This window comes from Cetorhinus maximus, chromosome 19 (assembly GCF_964194155.1).
Source record: "Cetorhinus maximus chromosome 19, sCetMax3.hap1.1, whole genome shotgun sequence".
NCBI lineage: Eukaryota > Metazoa > Chordata > Chondrichthyes > Lamniformes > Cetorhinidae > Cetorhinus > Cetorhinus maximus.
In genome coordinates, this window is record NC_135897.1 from 21,090,468 (window position 1) to 21,118,423 (window position 27,956).

General features: G+C 43.2%; 1 protein-coding gene across 1 annotated transcript; it reads right to left on the reverse strand.

The window, feature by feature from the left end:
* Positions 1 to 1,277: 1,277 nt before the first annotated feature.
* Positions 1,278 to 27,956, reverse strand: LOC144694309 (coagulation factor X-like). Its single transcript, XM_078564641.1, has 5 exons — positions 27,913 to 27,956; positions 19,926 to 20,025; positions 16,985 to 17,179; positions 15,136 to 15,249; positions 1,278 to 2,194 (listed from the first exon to the last, which is right to left on the reverse strand). The coding sequence occupies exons 2-5, from the start codon at positions 19,993 to 19,995 to the stop codon at positions 1,617 to 1,619; spliced, it is 957 nt and encodes a 318-aa protein (XP_078420767.1). The 5' UTR covers positions 19,996 to 20,025; positions 27,913 to 27,956; the 3' UTR covers positions 1,278 to 1,616.

Genomic DNA, 27,956 nt, shown 5'->3' on the forward strand with positions numbered 1-27,956 from the left:
CAAAACACTAAATCAAGGCAAGGTGTTCCTTTGAAGTTCTCTCGATGGACGGCTCCTTAGCCAGTGACTCCTGATGCTCAGGAAAAAAACGATGGTCCTCTTCCAGTTCACTCGGTCTTCTAATACTGTTCGTATGGAGGCAGCTAATAAAGACTGCATGCTGCTTAGATGAGCTCTCATGTATAAGTTCTGCTGTGGGATTTCTTCCAGGTTTATTATCACTGAGTTAGTGACATGTCATGTCTTTGTTTCTATACTGGAGGCAGTGCAATTTAAAAACACTCTTAATTCCTTAGTACAATTTTAGTAAACCTGGTTTATAATTTATACTCTTGAGTTGCACAGCCAGATAGGACATTTGTGTTCTCTGGTTGAAAACATGGAAGGTATTATGTTCATTTCAGAGGGCTATTTATTGTTATGAGGTTTATTTTTCATCCTTGTAAGTATTGCATAAATTTTGAGTATATGCTTTGGGTCAGGGACTTCAGTCTTTATCACAAAATTGTGAGTGTTTGTGCCTACAGTCACATCTTGCCCAAGAGAGAATAAAGTGCCAATGGTCCTGTAAGGTGCATGGGCTTTGCTTGGAGTTTGAGATTATGGCTGGGAGTTTAGGACTTTTCATCTTACTAATTGAGATTCCTAAGGCCTTAATATAGAATCTTCTAGCTTCTAACCTTATCTGCTGTAGGTTGCGGATGATCACCTGATGAAGCGGGCTACACAGGGAGTGTTCCAAGAACCTCCTCTATGTAATGTTGAAACATCTATTTTTAGATTCATCTATATTCAATGATAAAGGAAAATTACAGAAAAGGTGACTCATAACATCCTAATGGCCAAATTATGTGTTGCTTGGCCTATAGACCTGGTGTCTAGAGAAGAAGCTATCCTAGATTCTGCTTGTTACTCTGACCGCCCTGTGTAATAAAGATGATGCATAATGGCTAATAAATGGTAGCATTCAAAAGAACAAAAAGTAAGAAAGGAAATTCAGCTATCGGCATTTGCAAATCAATTTATTTGTTCCATATCCAAACTGCATGAAAGTGCTAGGTTATAAACAGCAGCACTAACTTACGATAGTGCGATATTTATATATTGCAACACAATCAGAATCCATTACAGTGCCAGGCTTTATACTGCAGCACGAATGAGAGCTACAGAACTGTCAATTCAATTCAAGTTAGAGTCTAAGGAGGGAGTAGTTCTAGGATATTTGATGATTGATAACCTTGCTGTTGATTGCTTCAGTTCTTCCCTTGTTTCTTTCACATGTGAATGGCATTTGTTTCAATGTTAAAGCATAGAAATTATTCAACAGAGAACAGCAAATGAATGTATTAAGCATTCATCTGCAGCTATCACCAGCAGTAATTTTTAGGCTAGAATATTATCAACTGTACAGTCTGCTGTTAAGCAACCTGCAGTTGATAAATTGACACACTAATCATCTAAATGACATTAAATGGTAGCTTTGAGATCTGCTGCCCAGTGTCACAATGTTTTTTTCCCCATAACCAGGTGCTTTTGTCATGCGTCTGCTCTTTAATTGTCTTTCTCTTGTGCTACTGTTCATTCACAAAAATTGACTGAGCAGAGAATTCAACGTCTCAGTGGCTGTACTCTGACAAAGTGTCATATATCCACGATAAGTAACCAGGTACCCTAGTGTAGACACCATATTTTCCTGCTCTGGCGCAGCCCTCACCCCAGCTAATTATGCCAATCAAATACCATGTTTGTCGATATAACACTGCATAGGGTCCCCCACTATTGCCATGACAGGAATCCATATTGTCATCTTTGAACCCAGCACCGAACATATTATCTGTAACTGACAAATTTGTCGATTGTATGCAAACCTCCTGTTCAATGTATGGAAGTTGGACTCTCCTCAAGAATCGGGATGACCTGCCTCCTTTGTGGGTCAGACCCCAGCCACTCACCGTCCCCACTTTCCCAACCTGCAGCAGGAGCTGACCCAGGTTGTGGTTGGGCAGACAAATTGGAGCAATGGAAATACAAAAATTCACAGGCTGATTCAAGTACAGAAGGGCAATGTCATTGTCATATCTTATTGGGTCATACTGAGGATGGATCAGAAACTTCTTCACTAAAACCTTCTCCTCCCAGACCTCCGTTTGAAGTTTGTCAAATTCACCTGGTGGAGTAAGAGCAGTTTCAGAAGCTGCTTATATCATTTAATTTATACAATTATCTGGAAAATGCTACCTGAATGGGTGGTGAATACAGATTCAATTGTCACTTTCAAAAGGAAAAAATAAAAAATTGTATGCCTATAATAAAAGGAGAGTGGGATTAATATTATAGGTTTTTCAAAGAGCCGGTACGGGCGCAATGTGCTGTAATATTTTTGATATTATCTGAAGTAGCCTCCATAATGTGTGTGTTTTAGGCCTTTGTCAAAATCAAATGAACCCCACTGTTCGCTGTTCCTGCTCAGCTTCTCCGATATCTAGTTAAAGCAATAAGTTAGCAACTGAACCCCGCAACCCAGAAATTTTTATACTCATTCTACGTTGAGTTAGCTGAAAGTGAAAGGTCAAGAACTAAATAAAAGGTAAGTAGCGTAGACAAAGTGATTACCAAGAGAGAAAACAGAACAGTAAAAGGAAGTGAGAAGCGATGAACATAAATGGAATCAAGAAAGGAAGGAAAAGGAGAGGCAGGGGTAAAGGAAAGAGGCATACAGAAATGGAGAAAAGAAAAACAATTGAATAAAGACAGAAGCAAAGGAGACCGACATGAAGGAGCAGCAGAAGTGAAGAAGGAGAAACATGCAAGTAAATATGAGGCAGCCAAGAAGTGTGAAGAGACAAATGGAAGAATGACTGAGGGTGAAGTACAGGAGCGAGACTAAGAAAGAGACAAGAAAAGGAATCAAAGAGATGAGAAAGTAGTGGAACAGAATGAGTGACAGGAAAAAGAAACAGAACTGGAGAGAGAGAAATGTATTGGAGGATAAGTGATATATAATGAATAAGGCAGAAATGAAAGAGGAAGAAAATGGTACAAGAAAAGGACAGGAGTGGAGAAGGAAGAATCAAATGAGAGCAGAAGGAAGTGAAAGCTAAATAGAAGAAACAGAAATGAAGGAGAAAGAGAACACAGGTTGAGCTGACAGAGGAAAGATGTGATTGCAAGGAGGAGTGACACGTGAAGGAGTTAAAGGGCAAAAGAGAGCATAATAAGATGAAAAAGAGTGACAAATGCAGTGGGAGTGAGATAGAAATGGGGAAGAGAAGCAGAAAATAAATGCTGATTTTGAAGAGTAACATAATTTAAAGAATATATCTGTCTCTTACCTGCCGTAACAGTGCGGCAGCACCACGTCAAAGCAGTGGGCTGTAGTGACAACCCAACGACTGTTAATCAAAGTCCCACCACAGAAGCCATCATCATATTGATTATTTTTCAACACCTAAGAACAGCAAAAAGATAGTAACGTACCTCAGTATTGTGTGCAAAAGAAACTAGTTCAGGTTACGTCTTTTTACAGCTAAGAAGGTTAAGCGTGAGGTGGTAGATTTAAAGTTCTGAACGATTCTGTTGGACTCAGTAGTGATTGGTTGTATCTGTTTCTCAACAATATGGTAACAAGAGAGCCTAAATTTAAGATTGAAAAAGAATTAAAGGAGAGATCAGGGAAAAGTTCTTTCCACAGAGGTTAGCTTAAAATATGGAATTTTCTGCTACAAACCATTATTCAAAGAATACATTGGTATTATTTTAAAAAGAGTTCCACAATTACTTATAAAAAGGAGGAATATTAAAGCATGGGATTAGACCAGGTGGCTTATGCAGAGAAAATCATCAGCTGAGACTTAATGGAGCAATTTCTGGGCTGGAACTTTCTACAGCTGAGATTTTAATCAAAAACTGAGTCCTCACCAGAAGTGAAGTGATTTCCATCTGCTGGGCAAATCTTCATTACTGATACAAGTGCACTGTTTTTGTCAGGCTACCAGCCTTACAAATTCTGCATTGCATGGGGGAGACATTGTGAGGCTTACTGCTGTAAGAGCCACAAATCATGATGGCAACCCCTCTAAGTTTCTACAGGCCTTAAGAACCTATATTCGATTTCCTTTTCACCAATGGGTGAAGTCCCAGAACAGGTGCTTTCCTTGTTACTTAGACTGACTCTTGAATTAGAAGATCCAACATGTGATCCTCACGTGTTGCTTCACCTTAAGCCAAGCTTATACCTTAATGGACTATCTAGGCTCATGTGCCTGATTTAATTTTTAACAACTTGTCTAGAGCCTGTCCTCTGGAGCTAGATTGCAAATTCCATTCTATAGGCATTAGCTTTGCTCCGGATAGGATTCTTGGCTGAGTCAGGAGTTGAAACCCAGGTTCAATGCTTGAAAGCCTATTTCTTTTTTTAGCACTTTTCCAAATGGGTGCCCAGTAGGAAAAAAGAACAAGAAAATGAGGCAGAAGGACCAGGTACTCGACCATGCATTTGGGTACATAATCTAGGCCCCTGAGGAGTGTTGTATTGTTGGGGATCCTGTCTTATGTCTTAAACCAAAGCCCTATCTGGCAACTCAATTGGATGCAAAATCCCCTGTGCCATTTTTCGGAAAAGAGCAGGGGATTTGTCCCAGACCCCTGACTGATATTCCTTCCTTTATCAGCAATGTTTTCCCTGGGAAAATTTCTGGTGACATCCTTTACCAGAAACCGTTCCCTGATGGGCAGTTCAGTGTGGTTCACACTTATTTACACACACAATCATTTAGTGCAGTAGCTCTTTCTTTATCTATATTCTTAGCCACATTGAGGCCCTTCTTCTTTCATATGGTAGCAGCAAAAGACAAATCCTAATATCTAACTCAGATACAGAGGTCATAGCTTCTGGTGTAACAGTGCAGACATCTTGTGCACTATCCTCTGGATTTCCTCTGAGAGCAGTGTCTGAGGATGTACTTCAGGATCTGGTTAGGAGCTCTGGGATAATGTAGATGCTTTAAACTTCCATCTGTGGAGAAGGTGGCAGCATCTACCATGACCAGTAGTTGGCAATTGAGGCCCTAAAGTTTCTTGGTGAGGTACTGGTGCATATATCAACCCATTTAAAATAAGGTGGACGACACGTTTATTAGAGGGTAAAACATGCTCTGTGTTAATGCAGAAGCATCTCCCTATGTAATTGGGCAATGATACAGCTACTGATGACTGAAATTACAATTTTTGTCACTTTCGGTAGCCAGGTGTCATGTGAGAGAAATACTTGAAAGACTTGTATTTCTACAGAATCTTTCACAACCTCAGGATGTCCCAAAGTGCTTCACAGTCAAGTTTTACTTCTGAAGGGTAGTCACTGTTGTGATGTAGAAAACGCTATTGCAGCTGCTCATGGGAAGCACAAGCCCTCAGATCATGGAAATATGTCATTGTATATACATGTAGGGGATCAGCGTGCTAGCCCCATTCTGCCAGGGCAACAAACAGGGACAGTGAGCCCAGGAAGCTGCTGTATCGGGCCTTGCTCACCACAATCCGCAAACAGCAGCCAAAAGGCTGCCAGTCAATTCCAGCCCTGAACCCCCAGGGCCATGTCCCGCTCGTGTTAGAGAGTCCAATCCGAAAAGGGCTGGGTGCAATGCCTGAAGACCTATTTCATTTTCAGCACCTTTCCAAATGGGTGCCCAGTAGGGAAAAAGAACAAGTAAATGAGGCAGGAGGACCAGATACTCCTCTCACTTGTCTCATTCAGTAAAAATTATTAGTTTCAGCCTTTATTTCTTCATGTTAGCACATGGAGAACACACGTTGACTGAGTGCTAATCTAGGAAATTCAGCCCCTTAGACTTCATAGAAACTGCATCTCCACAAAATGTAACCAGACTTTACACATCCAAACTCCATCTCCACAACATGTTTCTGATAGATGCTCAAATATTGCTCCGAGGATGTCTGAAGTAAATGGGTTGGTACCATTTTAGAACTTCTATCTCACCTGCCAAGGACAAAAACCTCGTCTGCAAAGATTTCCACCAATAATGCACTTCCAGGCCATTGATTCAGTGTAATTTAACTTTGTTAATTAGTCAGAGTCCGTGTCTGTTTCGTTGAGGGCAAGTTCGTCTTCCAACGAGCGAGTTTGTAATCCATATAGAGGTATCCCACATGGATATGTAACTGAATTTGAATACAAAAGACAAACAAATGCAATGGAACAGAAGGGATGCAGCAAGAAACTAGCTGGTCAATGTTATAGGTTAGCCTGTAGGTTTGTCTGAGTAATCTGAGCAGAGATGGATGCTTGTGATCACATTTAGTTAGCTTTAGGTGCCTAAAGATTTAATGTTCCCACAACCAAGAGCATGATGTCTGGGCTACTGGGAATTGAGTAGAAATTCTGTTACAGTATCAAGGGTTGGATTAAACACTGCAACTGCGTTTCAAAAAATAACCTAAAATACCAACTAGAATGGCATGGATTAGGCACATAGCCTTCACAGGAAAATGGCTGGAGATTGCCTACATGACCTATCTCAAGCTGAAACACAGCTCTGACTACACATTCTCCACATACCTACTGTTCTCCCCTAATTTCAGCCTTGAGTTTATAACTAGCTTGTGTAATGACCAGGGTGACATCAGTTTCTCCCAATAACTATTTAAGGCATTTCCCAAACAAACCAGAAAAAGTCTCCAGCAACTCTCCAACTGTGTTAATGGATGACTACCTTTAACTCACGTAGAATAAGAAGCTAGCAATAAAAGTTACTATTAAGTTATGTTAAAAAGCAGAAGAAAGTTTGTTTTCATCAGAACATAAGAAAAGCATGTATTGAAAAAAACATAAAGGTCCTTTAAACGCATGCATCCCATCAAGCTTAGAGCCTGTTCAAACAGTTACTCATCAGTCAATGAAGCCCATGTAAATATGGGGCAGTGGCAGTGAACACAAGATTGTCCAAGGGATGGAAAGTGGAGAGTAATGGTGAATGGTTGTTTTTCAGACTGGAGCGAGTGAAACATTAACCCCCAGGGGGTTAGAATTCGACCCCTATTGATATATATTCATGACTCATTTTTGTAGGAAGAATGTGGAGAGACAATATAAACTAAATGGTACAATTTTAAATGGGGTGCAGGAAAGGGGCCTGAGGGTATACATTCACAAGTCTTTGAAGGTGTCAGGACAACTTGAGAAGGCGGTTTAAAAAAACACTTGGGGTCGTCGGTCATCTGACCAAAAAACTGTTCAATCGACCACAGGAAACCCACAGGTTGTCCAATCTGTCCCATTACATATGCTACTCAACTCATTTAATCTCCTGCACCTAAAAGCAAATCATGTAAAACTCTAGCATGTTTACTTAACCTATAAAATAAAAAGGGAACTGTAAATTCCACCTGACCTGATGTGTATTTCCAACATTTTTTGTTTTATTCAATTAACCTTCTACCCTATACCAGTTGTCTTCCTGAAATCAATATTTCTAGGATCCCAAAAGTTCAAAAGTTTTCATGTTCCATGAAGCATCCGATCCTGTTTAGTAGAGCTGCTGACTGATGGTCACAACAAGGTTCAAACAGGTTGTCATGGTCAATAATCACATCCCTGCATTGAAGGTGGCAATATGTCAATCCCAGGTGTGCAGCTGTAGCCATCTCCATACAAGTTCCCTTCTTTCCTTGCCTATCTCTAAAACTGTGATAATTCACAGCTAATTACAGGAAACCTTTGGAGCTGCACCATAAACTGCACTCCATGAGAGTGGGGTTACTTTGGAAGTAATAAAAGTCCCAATTTATCTCCAATTTAGGACACATTTGGTGTTAGAACCAAAATTCAAATCAAAGGCTTGATTCCCTCAAACGTATAAAGTTTGTCTATGCTCATCAAGTTTGGAAAGTTCTTAGTAGAGATGCAACTTGTGGCCATGATCAGTAGTTAGTGATATGTGAGTTAGGGACAGGTAGAGTCAGTACCATTTTTAACACAGGTCTTTTGACCTTCATTCAGTTGATAACCTTCTGCACAGCTGCATTTTGCCATTTGAGTTGCCTTGTCAATGTTTCAGTACTGCTGACAGTAGCCATTCTTATATTCACAATCCAGATTCTCTAAATTAAAGAATAACACACAAACAAAAGGAAAAATATGACTCCTCTTATATACAGGATTATTACAGTGACTCATCAGTCAATGAAGCCCATGTGAATATGGGGCAGCATGAATACAAGATTGTCCAAGGGGTGGAATGCGGAGAGTAATGGTGAACAGTTGTTTTTCAGACTGTAGCGAGCTAAACAATGATGTCCCCCAGGGTGTTAGAATTCGACCCACTATTTTTGACATATATTAATGACTTGGATTTGGGGGATACAGGAAATAATTTCAAAGTTGGAAAATGAAACAAAATTCAGAAATGTAGTAAACAGTGAGTTGAATATAATGGACACATGCATGGCAGATGAACTATAATGCAGAGAAGTATGAAGTGATTCATTTTTGTAGGAAGGATGTGGAGAGACAATATAAACTAAATGGTACAATTTTAAATGGGATGCAGGAAAGAGGGTATCCATTCACAAGTCTTTGAAGGTGGCAGGGCAACTTGAGAAGGCTGTTTTAAAAAAAAAAAATACTTGGGGTCATTGGCTTTAGAAACAGGTATTGAGTAGAAAAGCAAGGAAGCTATGCTGAACCTTCATAGATTACTGGTTAGGCTCCAGCTGGAACATTGTCCAGTTCTAGGCACCACCCTTTAAAAAGGATGTCAAGGCCTTAGAGACAGAACAGAGGAGAAACACTGGAATGGAATCAATATGTGCCACTTCAGTTATATAGAGAAGCTGTGAGTGTTCTTTTTGGAGCAGAGAAGATTAACTGAGGCATTCAAAATTAAGAAGGGTTTTCATATCTGAAGGGGAGACAAATTGCAGGACTATCAGAAAAAGGCAGGGAAGTGAGACTATTGGAAGCTCCATCAAAGAGCTGGCACAGGCATAATGGGCCAAATGACCTGTTTCTTTGCTTTATCATTCTATAATTCTATGACCGTCGTCTTCCAAAATGAATTCAAACTGGATTGCTGAGAAATAGTTACACTGCACGAAAAATATCAGCCTAGACAATCCGGTTAGCAACATTGCCACTCCTGCAAATTTTTCTGCGCCCCAACAGAAATGCCCATTTTCAGCCGGGGACTTCAGATCCCGTCTGCAGCAGAAATGGGACAGTTCCGCCTTTCCAGGGTAAGTGCCGTGTCTGCAGGAGAATCAAAGGACGGAGAGGACATACCCCTTTTTTACAGCACTGGCTGCCACATTCAGGTAAGTTTTTAAAGACCTCCAAGTCTTCAAATGAATGAATGTGGGTTAGTGAATGGATGAGTGAGTGAACGGCTGAGTGGGGGGGTGGGTGAGGAAGTGTGGGTGAGTCGTAGTGGGGTCAGGCGGTCAGTCTGGTGAGATGGGCAGTCCAGTTGGTTGGGGTAGTCAGGATGGGTTGGGGCTGTGCCAGGAGTTCTGCAGGGCCCCGACACGCAACATAGTCCTGATTTCGCTGCTCTGGACATCAGAAGATTTAAGTCAATGTAAGTGGGTCAATCAGCCAAAGAACACAAAGCTTGGGGAGCTTCTAGAGGATGGGGGGAGGGCTGAAGATCCTGAAAAGTTTACTTCACTGTAGAAAACAAGAAAATGGTGGAAGTGTTGAACAGGTATTTTGTGTCTGTCTTCACTGTAGAAGATTTAGAAAACTCACCAAAGATACTTGAAAATCAAGAAGTGAAAGGGAGGGAGGAACTCAAAACAATTACCATCACCAGGGGAACTATTCGACCTAAAGGTTGACAAATCCCCAGGACCTGATTACCTTCTTCCTAAGGTCTTAAAATAACTGGCAGCAGAGATAGTAGAGGCATTGGTTATAATCTTCCTAAATTCCTTAGATTCTGGAAAGGTCCTAGCAAATTGGAAAACAGAAAATGTACACCTTTATTCAAGAAAGGAGGGAGAAAGAAAGCAGGAAACTAAAGGCCAGTTAGCCTAACATCTGCCATAGGAGATTATGGCAGGGTACTTGGAATATCATAATGGGATCAGGCAGAGTCAACATGGTTTTATGAAACAGAAATCATGTTTAACTAATTTATTAGAGTTCTTTGAGGAAGTAACAGGCAAGGTGGATAAAGAAGAATCTGTAGATGTGGTGCACTTGAATTTCCAAAAGGCTTTCCATAAAGTGGTGCATCAAAGGTTACTACACAAAATAAAAGCTCATGGTGTAAGGCGTGAAATATTAGCATGGATAGAGGATTGGTTAGCTAGCAGGAAGCAGAGAGTAGGGATAAATGGGTATTTTTCGGCTTGGCCGAAGTACCGCAGGGATCAGTGCTGGGGCCTCTGTCTATATCAATGACTTGGATGAAATGACCGAATTTACTGTAGCTAAATTTGCCGATGAAACCAAGATAGGTAGGACAGTAAGTTGTTAAGAGGAGATCAAGAGTCTACAAACGGATATAGAGAGGTTAAGTGAGTGGGCAAAAATTTGGCAGGTGGAGTATAATGTGGGAAAACATGAAATTGTCCACTTTGGCAGGAAGAATAGAAAAGCAGTATACTATTTAAATGGAGAGAGATTAGAGAACCCAATGGTATAGAAGGATCTGGGTGTCCAGGTGCACAAATCACAAAAAGTTAGTATGCAGGTACACCAAATGATTCAGAAGGCAAATTGAATGTTGGCGTTTATTGCAAAGGGAATGGAATATAATAAAAGTAGGCAAGTTTTACTGCAGCTGTACAGGGCCTTGGTAAGACCTTAACTGGAGTACTAGGTATAGTTTTGGTTTCCTTAGTTAAAAAAGGCTCATTTTTTTAAATATTCATTCACGGGATGTGGGCTTCGCTGGCTGGGCCAGCATTTATTGCCCATCCCTAGTTACCCTTGAGAAGGTGGTGGTAAGCTGCTTTCTTAAATCGCTGCAGTCCATGTGGTGTAGGTACACCCACAGTGTAGTTAGGAAGGGAGTTCCAGGATTTTGACCCAGCGACAATGAAGGAACGGCAATATATTTCCAAGTCAGGATGGTGGGTGACTTGGAAGGGAACTTCCAGGTGGTGGTGTTCCCATCTATCGGCTGCCCTTGTCCTTCCAGATGGTAGTGTTTGTGGGTTTGGAAGGTGCTGTCTAAGGAGCCTTGGTGAACAGAACATAAGAAATAGGAACAGGAGTAGACCATTCGGCCCCTCAAGCCTGCTCTGACATTCAATAAGATCATGGCTGATCATCTTCTGTTTCGACTTCCACATTCCCATCTAACCCTGATAACCTTTGACTTCCTTGCAAACAAGAATCTATCTACCTCTGCCTTAAAACATGTTCAATGACCCCACTTCCACCAGCTTCTGAGGCAGAGAGTTCCAAAGTCGCACAACCCTCTGAGAGAAAAAAATTCTCACCTCTGTCCTAAAAGGGCAACCTCTAATTTTAGAACAGTGCTCCCTAGTTCTGGACTCACCAACGAGAGGAAACATCCTTTCAGCGTCCACCTTGTCAACGCTGTTCAGGATTTTGTATACTTCAATCAAATCACCCCTCACTCTTCTAAACTCCAGTGGAAAGAAGACCAGTCTGTCCAACCTTTCCTCATAAGACAGCCCATTCATTCCAGGTATCAATCTAGTAAACCTTTGAACCACCTCCAATGCATTTACATCTTTCCTTAAATAAGGAGACCAAAACTGCACACAGTGTTCGAGGTGCGGTCTCACCAGTGCCCTGTGTAACTGAAGTACAACATCCTCACTTTTATGTTCAATCCCTCTTGTAATAAAGGATAGCATTCCATTGGCCTTCTTAATTACTTGTTCCTGCATGCTAACTTTTTGTGATTCGCACTAGAACACCTATACCCCTCTGCACCTCAGAATTATGCAGCTGTTCTCTATTTAAGTAATACTTTGCTTTTTTGTTCTTACTGCAAAAGTGAACAACTTCACATTTTCCCACATTAAAATCCATTTGCCAGATCTTTGCCCACTCACTCAACCTATCTATATCCATCTGCAACCTCATGTCCTCTTCACAACATACTTTCCTACCTATCTTTGTGTCATTTGCAAATTTAGCTACCATGCTTTCACTCCCCCTCATCTAAGTCATTGATATAAATTATAAAAAGCTGAGGCCCGAGTACAGACTCCTGTTGGACTTGACTCGTCACATCCTGCTGATCTGAAAATGACCCATTTATGCAGGCTCTCTGCTTTCTGCCAGCCAGCCAATCTTCTATCCATGCTAATATGTTACCTCCCCTACACAATGCGCTTTTATTTTCCGTAATACCCTTTGACATGGCACCTTATCAAATGCCTTCTGAAAATCCAAGTACAGTACGTATACAGGCTCCCCTTTATCCACTGTGCATGTTACTCCCTCAAAAAAACGCCAATAAATTGGTTAAACATGATTTTCCTTTCATAAAACCTTGCTGAATCTTTCTAATTGCCTTGAGCTCTTCTAAGTTCCCAGCTATAACCTCCTTAACAATCAATTCTAACAACTTCCCCACAAGGAGGTAGTGAATGTTTGTGGATGGGGTGCCAATCAAGTGGGCTGCTTTGTCCTGCATTGTGTCAATCTTCTTGACTGTTGTTGGAGCTGCATTCAGACAGGCAAGTGGAGAGTATTCCATCACGGTCCTGACTTGTGCCGTGTAGAAGGTGGACAGTTTGGGGAGCTAGGAGGTGAGTTACTCACCACAGGATCCCTAGTCTCTGACCTGCTGTTGGAGCCACAGTATATATGGCTAGTCCGGTTCAGCTTCTGGTCAATGGTAAGCCACAGGATGTCGCTAGTGGGGGATTCAGCGATGGTAATGCTGTTGAATGTCAAGCATCAATGGTTAGATTTTCTCTTGTTGGACCATAAGATGAAGGAGGAAAAATAGGCCATTTGGCCCATCGAGTCTGCTCCACCATTTAATGCGACCATGGCTGATCTGATAATCCTCAACTCCACTTTCCTGCCTTTTCCCACATAACCCTTGATTCCCTTACTGATTAAAAATTTGTCTATCTCCACCTTGAATATACTTAATGACCCAGCTTCTACAGCCCTCTGCGGTAAAGAATTCCACAGATTAACTACTCTCTAAGAAAAGAAATTCCTCCTCATCTCTGTTTTAAATGGGCGACCCCTCACTCTGGTCCCACAAGAGGAAACAACCTCTCAGTATCTACCTTGTCAAGCCCCCGAAGAATCTTATATGTTTCAATAAGGTCACCTCTCATTCTTCTAAACTCTAATGAGTACAGGCCCAACCTACTCAAACTCTCCTCATAAGATGGTCATTGCCTGGAACTTGTGTGGTGCAAATGTTACTTGCCACTTGTCAGCCCAAGCCTGGATATTGTCCAGGTCTTCCTACAGTCCACCTGGTTATTAAGGAAGAAATAGAAGTACATTTAGAAAAGCTTAATGCAATCAAACAGAGTCAACATGGTTTGGTGAAAGGGAAGTCATGTTTGACAAATTTGCTAGTGTTCTTTTAGGATATAACAAGCAGAGTTGATAAAGGGGAACCGGTAGATGTAGTGTATTTGGATTTTCAGAAAGCATTCGATAAGGTGCCACTTAAAAGTTATTGCACAAGATAGGAGCTCACTGTATTGGGGATAATGTATGAGTATAGATTGAGGATTGGTTAACACACAGAATACAGAGAGCCTGGATAATGGGTCTTTTTCAGGTTGGAAAGACGTAACCAGTGGAGTGCGACAAGGGTCAGTCCTAGGGCCTCAATTATTTACTATCTATATTAATGACTTGGAGGAGGGGGCAGAGTGTAATGTATCCAAATTTGCTGATGATACAAAAATAGCTGGGAGGGCATGTTGTGATGAGGACATAAGGAATCTGCAGGGGGATATAGATAGGTTGAGTGAATGGGTTTAATGTAGGAAAGTGTGAGGTCACGCACTTTGGTAGGAAGAATCAAAAGGCAGACTATTATTTAAATGGAGAGAGACTCCAAAAAAATGCAGCACAGAGGGATCTGGGTGTTCTTGTGCATGAAACACAAAAAGTTGGCAAGCAGGTGCAGCAAGTAACTTAGGCGGCAAATGGAATTTTGGCCTGTTTTGCGAGGGGATTGGTGTTTAAAAATAGGGAAGTCTTGTTACAACTGTACAGGGTGTTGATGAGGCCGCACCTGGAGTACTGTGTACAGTTTTGGTCCCCGAATTTAATAAAGGATATCCTGGCATTGGAGGCAGTTCAAAAGAGATTCACTAGGCTGATTCCTGGGATGAAGGGGTTGACTTATGAAGGACGGCTAAACAGGTTAGGCTTTTATTCATTAGAGTTTAGAAGAATGAGGGGTGATCTTATTGAAACGTACAAGATTTTAAGGGGACTTGACAGGGTAAATGATGAGAAGATGTTTCCACTAGTGGAGGAATCTTGAACTAGGGGACATAGTTACAGAATAAGGGGACATTCATTTAAAACTGAGATGCAAAGGAATTTCTTCCCTCAGAAGTAGTAAATGGCTGGAATTCCCTACCCCAGAGAGGTGTGGAGGCAAGATCGCTGAAAGTATTTAAAGAGGAGGTAGAAAGATTGTTGAAATATTGGGGAGTTGAGGGCTGTGAGTAGCTGGCACGAAAGAGGAGTTGAGACCTGGGCAAATCAGCCATGATCTCATTGAATGGCGGGGCAGGCTTGAGGGGCCAAAAGGCCTACTCCTGCTCCTATTTCTTATGTTCTTATGCTGCATTTGGACATGTTATGAACACACTTTCCTGTGGCCATCAAGTCCCAAAGTGGGACTTGAATTAAGAGCCTCTCACCAGAGGTAGGGACACTTCCACTGCACCACAAGACCTCTGTGGTACTGCTCACTTATCTCTATTTAGGATGATGTGTGGAAGAAGATGTTCAACTTGACAAGGTCAGCAAGGAGCAGCAACCCAAACAAACATACAGCCACATACACACACACTTAAACATATATGCACATATATTCACACAGATGTGCACTTGCACACTGCACCATACATACACACCAACCAATGATTCACATTATTGGAAGGATAGGCTGATGTACATTATCAAAAGCAGCCACAAACCTATTTCACAATATTCTCCTTTCCACAGGGGAGGGCAGAGGCAGATGTAACTGTAGCCCGAGACCTTACACAAACCATCATTGCGGCATGACGACGAGTTACAAGCATTCAGATCTGTGAGAGAGGCACAGAGAAAAGCATTCAGTGAAATGCTTGATGAATCTACATCTGGTAGAACGTAAGTGAATGGTAAAATCTGAGGACTCTGGATATTAGACTTTGGCTTGGGCTAAACGAAATAAATATCTAATGGTTTGATCAGTATTCGGTAACTTCCTCCTGCACCTGCCAAAACTTTGATTTCCCTCTCTAAATGAAAAGTATAGTGTTTGTCTGTGTTGAATTTTTAACTTGTATTTTATAGTGTTAGAAATAGATGCAATTGATTTGCACTCAAAGTCAAACCAAATTTTTTCCCACTGAAAAGCCATCCATTTAGACCCTATAAATTGTATAGGGAAGGTGCTAAAAGATCAAAGTGTCTGGGGCAAACAAAATAAGTTGTTTAAAGCATTAATTGTTTAATTGAACCAGGGCCAACATATTCATCTACAAACATCTTTGCCATTGCGAATTCTTGCTTTGTCATTTCACGTTGATGAAAAGCTGTTTGATCTAATTATGAGAGGTGTAGTCATAAACTAGCTTTTGTTTCACTTGGGCTGCACAGGTGGCTATATGCAACTTTGACAGAAATTGGAGAATATGGTTCCAGTCTCTCCTGGGATGGTGGGTTTGATTGACAACTGGGGGACAATTCATATGGGGAAAGGCACACTGATTGGCTGCAGTTCCATTTGATTGACAGCTTGCTGATCATAGGCTTGTAGAGGGGAGGAGTATCACTACAAGCGATAAAAGTAGCACTTACTCTTGTATAAGAACCAGAACTCCAGCTGTTAAAAGAAAAGAAGTTTGTTAAAATTCCTGCAATTTACTCATGGAAATCATTAACCTGTCATAATGCTGTCAATCTCTGATAGACCTTTGAACTGTGACCGATATTGCCAAAGGTCCTAGACACAAGGTAAATAAAGATCGGCCATCTATTTCCATTTTACTAATTGGATTAAAACAGGTTTTAGCACCATTGGCTGAACCTTCCATCACCAGCAAATTGCTATGCAACATGAAACAAATGACCTTTGTGGGGCTGCCCACCACCTCACCCCTTTCTGGTGTCCATTTGAAAATACAATATACTAAGCTGAAACAGAAACACACAAACTACACGTGCATCTGTGCAACACAGGACAATCCTGGGGAAAGACATGATACAGAGGGAACTGACTCTTACAGAATTCAAAACAAACCAATCAATAGTAGTGGGAGTGGTACTGGGATTGGGTGGAGGGATGGGGGCAGACTTTGGACTGGCAGTGTGAATGAGATAAGGAGAAGGAACTGGGAATGAAACTTGGACCTGGGATAGGAAATGGAGCTTTAAATAATACTGCTGCTGGGCATTGGGTGCAGAATCTTGACTTTGCAGTGAGGCCATAGTGGTAATGTCACTTGACTAGTAACTCAGCTGCCCAGGTCCCTCCACAGCAGCTGGTAGAATTTAAATTCAATTGTAATTGTGGAATTGTAAACTAATCTCAGTAATTGGTACCTTGAAACTATGATAAAAACCTCGCTGGTGCACTGATGCTCTCGAGGGAAGGAAATCTGCCATCCTTACCTGGTCTGGCCTACCTATGACTCCAGATCCACAGCAATGTGGTTGACTCTTAAATGTCCTGTGAAATGGCCTAACAAGCCACTCAGTTCAAGGGAAATTAGGAATGGGCAATTAATGCTGGCCTTGCCAGCGACACCTCACATCCCATGAAAAAATAAATTTAACATCCATGTGCAGTTATCAGGTGAGGGATTCTTACAGTTCTCTCATGGGATTTATAAATTTCTTCTGCTTCCTCAAATGAGCAGGATTCCTCAATGCACTCTCGCTCCAGAGATCCTGCCTTCACCTCTTCCCAGAACCAGTTTGCACGTTTCTGAATTCTCAGCACTCTGTTTGCTTTATTCTTCTGGTAAAACACTATAAAAATGTGAAGGTAATGGTGAGATGCTGGGGTTAGGGAATAGACTATAATTGCTAACCCAGGCTGCTTTAGCTCAACTTTTATTAACAAAGGTCAAGATTTAATGCATGATCCATCTAGAGCCCACAGCATAGCACCTAAAGTGGTATTATTCTTGGTCTCGGACACTGAGCATGGGTGAAACTAAAACAAAGAGGGTGAGTGAAATTTCCTTGTTGCTATCAGCCCATTAGCAGTTCTGGCGTGAGGTAGGAAAATTTTGCAAGCGTGCAAATTCACAGGGCTTCTTCTCAAGTTTCCTCATTCCTCTTGAAATGCTCAGTGATACAATCACCCAGTCACCTCCAACCTTATTTACTTAAATATACCTGTCAACCTGCAGAGAAGTGAGGGTTTCTTCAACTTACCCCGTTATTTTGCTCTAGGTACATTATGCCTGTAGTCATTTGATAATACAGAACTTGAGTATTGATGAAAAAGAGACATGTCGAATCTTTGTCTAGCACTCATCAGGACAAATCTCAGAATTGTTATGATGCAAAAGGTGGCCATTCAGCCCATCATGTCTGCACCGGCTCTCCGAATGAGCATAATGACTTAGTGCCATTCTCCTGTCTTTTCCTCATAGCCTTGCACATTGTTTCTATTCAAATAATCATCTAATGCCCTCTTGAATGCCTTGATTGAACCTGCCTCTATCACACTTCCAGGCAGTGCATTCCAGACTCAAATCACTTGCTGAATTAAAAAGTTTTTTCTCAAATCACATTTGCTTATTTTGCAAATCACTTTAAATCTGTGCCCTCTCGTTCTCAATTCTTTTACAAGTGGGAACAGTTTCTTCCTATCTACCCGATCCAGCCCCCTCATGATTTTGAACAGCTCTATCAAATTTCCTCTTAGCCTTCTCCTCTCCAAGGAGAACGGTCCCAACCCCTCCAATCTATCTTCATAACTAAAGTTTCTCATCCCTTGAACCATTCTTGTAAACCTCTTCTGCATTCTCTCCAAATGGTTTACATCCTTCCTATAGTGCGGTGCCCAGAACTGTACACAATATTCCAGCCGAGGTCTAACTGTTGTCTTTCATAAACTCAGCATAATCTCCCTGATCTTCTGCTCTATGCCCCTTTTAATAAAGCTCAGGATGCTGTATGCTTTATTAATTTCTCTCTCCACCTGTCATGCCACCTTCAATGGTCTATGCACATATACATCCAGATGCTTCTGCCCCTGCACCCCCTTATGAATTGTACCCCTTTTTTATATTGTCTCTCCATGTTCTTCCTACCAAAATGCATCACCTCACACTTCTCCGCATTAAACTTCATCTGCCACCTATCTGCCCACTCCACCAACTTGTCTCTGTCCTTTTGAAGTTCTATACTGTCCTCCTCACGGTTTACAATGCTTCCAAGTTTTTTATCATGCGCAAACTTTGAAATTGTCCCCTGCCCACCAGGGCTATCATTTATTAAACCGGGCCCTATTCTTTACAGACAGAAAGAACCACATTGCACCTGTTTCAGCTAAAATACAAAGTGACAGTCATTGGCTGACTCTTTCCTCAGGAAAATGCGTTGACCAATCAGGGTCAAGCTGCCTGGTTTAAATTTCAAACAATGCTTGGCAGTTAACTGTCAGCTACCATCACTGGTGCATTTTTCATGGCAACACCTCTACCAATCAACACCTCTACCAATCAGAATCCAACAAATCGGTACTTTCTTCTCATACCGTACAAATTGTTGTTTTCCCCTTAAATTGGTACACTTGCCAAGTGTCCTGATGAGTGCAAGATGAAAAGTTCAACATGTCTCTTTTATCAGCAATACTTACGTTATGCCTGATAGTATTAGGCTCAGTAGCTTTTATGATCAGCTGTTAAAAGTACAGTTTCTCAAGGTGTGCAGCTGGAAAAGACCATGTTCCCTAGACAGGGACAGCACACTTTAGTCACTCCATGTTGTAAATGTGCCTGATTTCAGTGGATCAAGCCATTAAAACTGCCATGTCATAGCCCTGGAGCGATGTGCACTGAGAATTGGATTGGACATCAGAAGCCTGTAAACGTCCAGGCCTGAAGCTTCAAGAGACAAAACAGGCCCTTTCATTTTCAGGACTGTTTTCAACTTGCTGCCTCTGTTTAATTTGATAGTGCAAGGCCCCACACCAGGTTCATGAGGCAGCTATGTGCTCGGGTATCCCTGGGCTGCACACATTGGAAACGGAAGATGAACAAACAGAAACCTTCTTTCCACCAACACATTTGACTGAGTACAATTTCTCCTTTGCAGTCCCACCTAAGCCCTTGAGAGTAGCCCTGAGGTGGTGAAATTGGATTATCAACGAGGCAGATAATGTGGAAAATTTGAGGAAAATTGGATTTATGTTCGAGATAGTGGGTGTCTGAGAGGAATTTGTTTTTGGGACGAGCTCTATTGCTTCTGAATCTCTTTTTAGTCTTTGTGCTTTAACATGAGACAGTCTATTGTAGGCTTCTGATGCTAATCTGGTGCATGTACCCAAGTGTCCATTCAAGAAACTTTACCAGACTGAACAGCACGATTACTGTTTTAATGCTAAAAAATAAAACTTTGATGTCACTGTTGATAATATTGAGACATCCATTTCCCTGTTAAATGCATCTTCTTTATGCAGCAATACTGTCAATTCTATTTCTGGACACATCATTAATAGACAGTCAACTCAAAACAGGGTCAGTGTGACCTCGGCACTTACCTGAGCTCTTTACATCTCCTGTACAGCTCACCAGCATCAGCAACACCAACCACCAATAAAATCCCACCATCTTCAGGGACTAATAGCCAACCTTGTCTGTCTGGACAATCAAGGACATGATCAGAGACTAGAGGCTGCCATTCAGTGAAACTTCTTGAGCAATTAATTTCTCTAACTCTGACCGCTGTAATACTCCTACAGTTCTGTACTTGAACATTATCTTTTTATAATATTCCTAGAGTAGAGTGATTAGACCTTACCTGTTTAAAACACTTGAGGTAGAGTGTTTCAACCTTGTCTGTTTAAAACTTATGGGATACAGTACCTGCACATTGTCTATTTAAAATCACGTAGGTGCAGTGTCTGTCAAACACTCAAAAGGTACAGTGACTTGTAGTCATGACTGCCTGGAAGAAGTGACTAAGCACACCTCTGTAGATATCTACCATAAAGAGGCCACCCTCCCTCTAATGTACACTCTAATGAAGTTCGCTAAGGTAAGTAGATCTTGCATTGTCTCTTAGCAGTATGCTGCAGAGACATGCCTACACGACAGACTCACTTAAAGATTCACCCCTGCCTCCTTTACCAGATTCATACTCAAAAGATGCTTTGTTATGGATAGAGTCCTCTTTTCTCTCTCTAACATTGGCATAATGCAATCTATATTCATGAATGATATGTCCTTCAGCCTCCCAATAAACCTTGCACAGATGGTAAGCAGAGCAATTAAAGACATCCCCACTATCCACTTGCATGCTGCTTGTTCCGGTACTCTGAATTTGGAAAGCACAGGCCTCAGGAAGCAGCCAATGTGACATCAATCACTTTATGATTGCAGACCAAGGAAGTCCAGAGTAGCAGAGAGCATTTGCAGACCAGAGAAATGCACCAGCTCTCAAGCCATTGCAATTATGGAATGAACTCAAGGGCCTTTAGGGATGGGCAATAAATGCTGTCTTGCCAGAGATGCCAACACCCTATAAATTAATCCATTGAAGAGAGACCAGGTGGTGTACTTGCTTCTGCTCTTTGTATTTCTCACCCCTCTTCATCCTCCATCACCGAGGGCGATGGGAAACTCCAAAAGAATGCCCATGCTATCGATCGAGCGAATACCCTAATTCAAAACAACAAAAAAACTGAACAAAATAAATCTAGTACTAAAAAAGTGGGCAAACAGGTGCAATGCAAAGGAAGAAAATAACTGCCCCCTAATCCAACCCAGCACAAGATCTGAGAATAGGGCTTTAAAACCTACACATGGTTGTTGTGTGGCCACAGGATTATACTTTGTGCAAGCGCAAAGGATTGGCCTTGTGGCAGGAATGCAATATGTTAGAATTCCCAAGGCAGCTCAACACCCAAATGAATGCTCAATTGAGGCTTCTGTCATGAATCAGCACATGCCTGCTGTACTTCCACAGTGACCCACAAGAAAGCTCAGGGAAAGTGAAAGTAAGATAGAGAGAGACTGCAGAGAGGGATCTGTACATGAATCACTAAAAGCAGGCAGGTGCAGCAAGTAATTTTGAAGGGAAATGGAATGTTGGCATTTATTGCCAGGGGGATGGAGTATAAAAGTAGGGAAGTGCTACAGCTGTACAGGGCATTGGTGAGACCACACCCAGAGTACTGTGAACAGTTTTACTCTCCTTATTTAAAGAGGTATATATTGGAGACAGTTCAGAGAAGGTTCATGAGATTGACGCCTGGGATGAAAGGGATCTCTTACGAGGAAAGGTTGAGCAGGTTGTGTCGATACTCATTCCAGTTTATAAGTATGAGAGGTGATCATGTTGAAACATATAAGATTGTGAAGGGGCTTGCCTGGTAGATGCTCGGAGGATGTTTCGTCTTTTGAGGGAATCTAGAAATAATAGGCACATAGAAACGTAGAAACTAGGAGCAGGAGTAGGCCATTTGGCCCTTCGAGCCTGCTCCGCCATTCATTATGATCATGTCTGATCATCCAACTCAATAGCCTGCTCCCACTTTCTCCCCATACCCTTTGATTCTTTTCGCCCCAAGAGCTATATCTATCTCCTTCTTGAAAGCATACAATGTTTTGGCCTCACTACTTTCTGTGGTAACGAATTCCACAGGCTCACCACTCTCTGGGTGAAGAAATTTCTCCTCATCTCAGTCCTAAATGGTCTACCCCATATCCTCAGACTTTGACCCCTGGTTCTGGACTCCCCGACCATCGGGAACACCTTTCCTGTATCCACCCTGTTAGAATTTTATAGGTTTCTATGAGATCCCACAGTTTCAAAATAAGTGGTGTCCCATTTCAGCTGGAGATGAAGCCAAATCTCTTCTTTCAGAGGGTCGTTAATCTATGGAATTCTCTTCCCCAGTGAGTATGGAGGCTGGGTCATTGAATATATTCATATTTCAGGTTTTTCATCGACAAGGGAGCCGAGGGAATTGGGGGGCAGGCAGGAAGTGGAGTTGAGCTCGCGGTTCAGATCAACAATGATCCTATTGAATGGCAGAGCAAGCTTGAAGGACCGAATGGCCTACTCTTGCTCCTATTTCTAATGTTCTTAGATCCCAATGGTCCAAACCTCTGCAACAAAAAGACACCTGAGTCGCCAGTTCATGGGAGTGGAACTTGAGCTCTGTAATGCTTTATCAAAAAGAATTATATTGAAACAGGAATTATAACATTGTTTAAAGCGAATTGCATTAAGTATTTAAGGAGAAAAAATATAAAAAGCTTCGGGGTCAGGGTCCTGAAATAGTATTAGCCATTTCTAGTTGAAGAGCTCACAGTGGCACACGTACAATTGGCCCAAAGTCTCTTTTCCTCTGCGTCAGTTTGCCGGAGTGGCAGTACTCTCACTTAAGAGTCGGACAGCCATAGGTACAAGATCCAACACACAACACAGAATCTAGGCTCGTGGTTAAGGAATTGGCCAGGACGTCGGCAAGAAGACCCCTGTCCTTTGAAATAGCGCCATGGAATCTTGATTTGATCCGCCTGAGAGGGCAGACACAGCCTTGGTTTAAGGTCTCATCCAAGAGACAGCATCTCCGTCAACCACGATTACATAAGTCTCTGGGTGGAATCGTCCATGCCCGCTGGCGTCGGGCATGTTCGGTGACATGAGTGAACAATATGATGAGGAGGCCAATAATCGGTTTCATGACATCGTTTGCAACCGAATGCTCAGGCCATTGATGGTGGGTGTGTTTACCGCCATCGGATGTCAGGAACCTCATTCTAATACATCAGCATATCACTATAAGGCTAGCCCACCAAACTCATTCCTCCCAGCTGGATCGTCCACCCACGTTGGCATGATTGGACGCTGACGTGTTTCACAACAGCATATAAAATGTGTGCATTTGGCGGGTTGCACTTTGAGGGGAGCACGGAGGTGAGTGCACAGTAATGTTGCAAAGCGCTCGCACTTTGGACTTCAATGTTGAGGCGTGTTGAGAGGGGCAAAGGCTGCCCTGCAGTTGAAGGTAGAGCACAAGCATGTGTAAGTATGGGGGGGTGGGCGGTGGCACTGGGCAAGGGAAGCAGCCACGCATTAGGGACACCTTGTATAAAGTGACCATTCCTCCGCAGCTGAGACAGTTCAGGTACAGCCACAATGATATGATTGGAGTCGGGTTTCTAGCTTATCTGCCCACTCAAGCAACGCAGAGGTAGTAAAGTGCCACCAACTCCTCCAGAGCTTTTCACCCCTTGGGCACAGACTGCAAACTAACAAGCATTTTAGTGGACTGGAGAACAGTTGGACAACTGGGCACGTTGTACAATCTCCTTGCTAAAGCTGGCCATGGAGCACTCACTGATGGAGGTGCTCACAGCCCCTTGCAATGTCAGCATCCTGGTTTGGACCAGTCTCCCCCATGGTTCAAGCTAACAGTGCAGCCTTGCAGTGTGGGTTAGGAGAATGCCTGCACCTGAGCTGAGAGCACAGCATGCAGTCCAGTGGGCAAAGCTGCCGCCAATCGGTCAGGTGGAGTGGTGCAGAGGAAGGTGGGGTTTCGGGCAGCCATGCAGCGCACTAATCTCTGGCCATCCAGGTGGTTGCCAGCACTCTCCAGGATGAGTTAAGGGGCCTCCAGATTTGACCAAGACATGTTCTTCGTACACCCATGCTAACCCACGCCTCTCTCTCTCTCTCTATCATCCTGCAGGAGGAGTACATCAGGATCATGGAGCCTGGTGACCTAGCTGTATTCCTCATGGCTTACAGACAGCGAAGATTACAGAGGAGAGAGCGACTGAGGCACCTGGTTGCGCAGAGGGAGAGGCAGCACCCTGTGGAAGAAGGGGCAGCTGGGGCTCCCGCACATGCCACCGAAGAGCCACAGTGAACCGTTGCTGGTCAACACCATCTTTCATTCCTGCAGATGATGGAGAACCAGTGTATCCAAAGACTGTGCATGTCTAGGGAACTGATCTGTCACATCTGCCAGCTACTGTAAGATTTGGCACCATGTGGACATGCCAGTAGCCGTGAAAGTGACAGTGGCGCTAAATCTATATGCCAGTGGCTGCTTTCAGGGCTCCACAAACCTCCATCCATAAATGCATCCATGAGGTCACGGATGCCATCTTCATGAGGGCACACAACAAGACCTGGAGAGCCAGGATACAAGAGTAATTGGATTTGTCTAGATCTCGGGTTTCCCACAGTGCAAGGTGCCATCGACTGCACTCATGTGGCACTCAGATCTCCGTTGCAACAAGCAGTCAACTATGTCAACCGCAAGGGCTTCCATTCACTGAATGTGCGGCTGGTGTGTAACCACCACAAACGCATCCTGCAGGTGTATGCACAGTTTCCAGGGAGTATGCACGACTCCTACATTCTCAGTAGGTCACAGATCCCTGATGTCTTACAGGGGCCACAGCGGCTGTAGTTTGGCTCCTCAGGGACTAGGGTAGGATGACACCCGTGTGGTGGCCTCAGACTGCAGCAGAGCGAAGGTAAAATGAGGCTCATGCAGCGACTTGCAACTTGGTGGAGCAGACCATTGGGATGCTGAAGATGAGGTTCTGGTGCCTGGACTGGTCTGGTGGAGCCCTGCAATACAGTCCACAGAGGGTATCATGCATCATCGTCGTCTGCTGCGCCCTTTACAACCTGGTGCTGCAACGGGGAGAGGAGCTGGCTGAGGAGGAGATACAGGAGCTGGAGGTCTTCTCCAATAATGGTGATGAGTGTGAGGAGGTCCTCAGAGGTGACGGTGACAGCGATGAGGCCCTTGCACTGGCCAGATGAGGCAAGCGCGCTTCAGAGGCCATCATAGCTGCTAGATTTGTGGAGGATGTTGACAACATGCAGTGAGGAGACACCATAACATCCTCACATTGCATCTGTGAACATTTGACTCCAGTCTGGCTAACGGCAGCGCACATACCCTCTATGATAATGCTCCTGATATAGAGAGGTAGCGGAGACCTGACTAGTCACTCGATTACAGGAGGATGATGACGACATGCAGTGAGGACACACCATAGATATTCACATAGCCCCTGAGAATGGCTGATTCCTGTCTGGCTGAGGGCAGCTCGCTTGCACTGAGTGATCAGGGAAATGTCATAGGGACGCAGCCATGAAACTTTGAAAGCGCCTGATCCTTTGTCCGCCTTCAGCACCTGAGCCCTTCAGGAGCACAGTGTCACTGGTCACAGATGCTTAAGAGATGGGGGCCAGCCCCACCTTAAAGGTGCTGAGAGCACACAGAGAGAATGATGGGACTCTGTGACGTCTGCCCACGACATTCTGACAGCAAGGACAAGCACCATCGAGGTGCAGGCATCAGTAATGTGTCCAGGCAGTGTGAGGCCAGACCATCACTTTGGTCTGAAGGCTGCGCAATGCACAGGGAGAGATCCTGGACTGAGACATCTGCCTTTATCTTGTGCAGAAAGGTTTCACATCTGAGTGACACGAACGCTGCTCATCACAACAAGGTTCGATAGGAAGGAAGACATTCTTGGGAGTTTACTGACAATAGTGAACGATATGTATATTATGTACAAGTGCTTAACACACGTGCCCAGGCTGTGCAATTACATCTTCTTAACTTTCCTAACCCTGCTGCTACATCTTGGTGCTCCCCAGAATTTCACAGCCTGTTGACTGCTATGCCCTGTCTGTGATAACCTTGATTGGCACAGCAACTGTGACATGACCAAGTCCAGAGGCTCGTCATCTGACTTGGACTCAGCAAATTTCTGGCCTCCAGCAGTCCTCCGAGTGCCAGACACCTGGGAAATCCCTGCCGCTGTGTGCCTTGGGTCAGACAGTGGGATGTGCTCACCAGATTGTGATCCTGAAGCTACTCTAAAGTTAGGTCCTACCGAGGTGCGTGTCTCTGCGCTGGTGGAGGGTGTGGGTGAGTGCTATGATGAGACTTCAGGGAGGGTACCTCCTGTAAGCAGGATGCCTGCCAGGCCTGATGATAAGTATGCCTGGCTTGTGTGGGTGGTGAGTGGTCCCATGGACGAGATGAGGACAATGACAGTGTGTGTGAGAGAATGAATGGTGATGTCCCTTGAACTGGCAGAGAGAGGGACCTGTGGATGTGTGATGGGTTTGTCAGTGTGTGAGTTGAGAGTGATGAGAAGAGTGACTTACCAGAGGAGATCATTCATCCTCTTGTGCCACTGGGTGGCTGTCCTCTTTCACAGGGTGTTGGCGCTGACCACCGCTGCCACCACTGCCCAAGCTGGATTAGTGAGGTTGCCGCCCATCCTGTGGCCAGAGCTGGGTAGAGGACATCACAGTGAGCCTGCATCGTATCCAAAGGTGCTTTATGGACGTGTCATTGACCCTGGGGGCAGAAGTCTTTTTGCCTTTCAGGGCCATGTCTTCTTTGCAGCAGTCCTGAACTGGAAGCACTGAGAGGTGTGGGCGTGGCTGGACTTAAAATATGGCGCCCGGCTTGATGAAGCAGCGAGGTGATGGCGTGGCGGGCGAATGAGACCCTGCCTGCCATGGAAACAGCATGTTTCCCGGGAATGCATAATTAATGCAGCGGGTTTGGGACAATGTGATGTGAAAAGCCACCATTGCAGCTTATCTGGGACGATCCTGCCCTCAGGCTTGAATCCACCACCTTCTGACTAAGAAGCAAGAGCGTTGTTAACTGAGCCATGGCTGACATGAGCACCTTGGGATATCCTAAAGATGTGAAAATTGCTATATAAATGCAAATTCTTCCTGAACTGCAATTTTAAATGATTCTCTACATGTCACCTCTACAAACACTAATTAAGGTTTCTGATCCAAAGGGTCAGTATTGCTCATCAAATCCTCCAATTCTGTGAGGTGTTTAAAGAGAAAACATTCCCCTTAGGGCCCAACTGGAAGCTAAACAAAAAGGGTTCACATTATTGGCACTTGTCTGTTCACGGAGGTGACAAAGCTAAGTACAATCCATTCGGAGCACAGAGTACACCCCTCCATGGAAACCTACGACTCTTCAACCTCAGACAACTGTTTAAATGGTGGGGAGAGTGATTTGATGGAGTTGTCAATCCAGGAATGCAAGCAGGTACTGTCAGACACATATACTGTCAGAATGGCTGTATCAATAGAACAGCCCTGAGCTTCCTAAAGCTAGCATCTCAGTCACACGATCACCACAATGTCACAACTAAAATAGGTCAAACCTTAGAAACAGGCATAGAATAAGTTTGAATATTTTGTATCTGGTCATTTGGTGTTGAAATTCCCTCTTTAAAGTGGGAATTTCTTTAACTTCCCAGTTTCTGCTGCAAGAGACATTAATCAAGTAAACTCTAATATAGGAAAGACTCGCAGATGAGTGCACCTCCCTTCTGTTAAAATAAACTATTTTGTTTGTTTAAATATTTGTAAATTGAAATCATCAAATCCACAGCATTTAATGAAACAATGCAACTTGATTCCATATATTAGGATAATTTCATAGCTAGATTGGTCAAGTTTAATCTTTGATTCAATCATTAAGAAAGTTTTGTACTTACCTTGCCCTGTCCATCTGCTAAATTCCAATTGATTAAAAAAAACA

What these genes read in the sequence shown, in the direction of transcription:
- LOC144694309 (XM_078564641.1), bottom strand. Translation starts at nt 19,995, where the DNA reads ATGGTGGGATTTTATTGGTGGTTGGTGTTGCTGATGCTGGTGAGCTGT. An exon ending in AGGAGATGTAAAGAGCTCAG is followed by an intron (nt 17,180 to 19,925) that starts GTAAGTGCCGAG and finishes ACATTTTTATAG; the next exon opens with TGTTTTACCAGAAGAATAAA. An exon ending in CCTGATAACTGCACATGGAT is followed by an intron (nt 15,250 to 16,984) that starts GTTAAATTTATT and finishes CCTCTCTCACAG; the next exon opens with ATCTGAATGCTTGTAACTCG.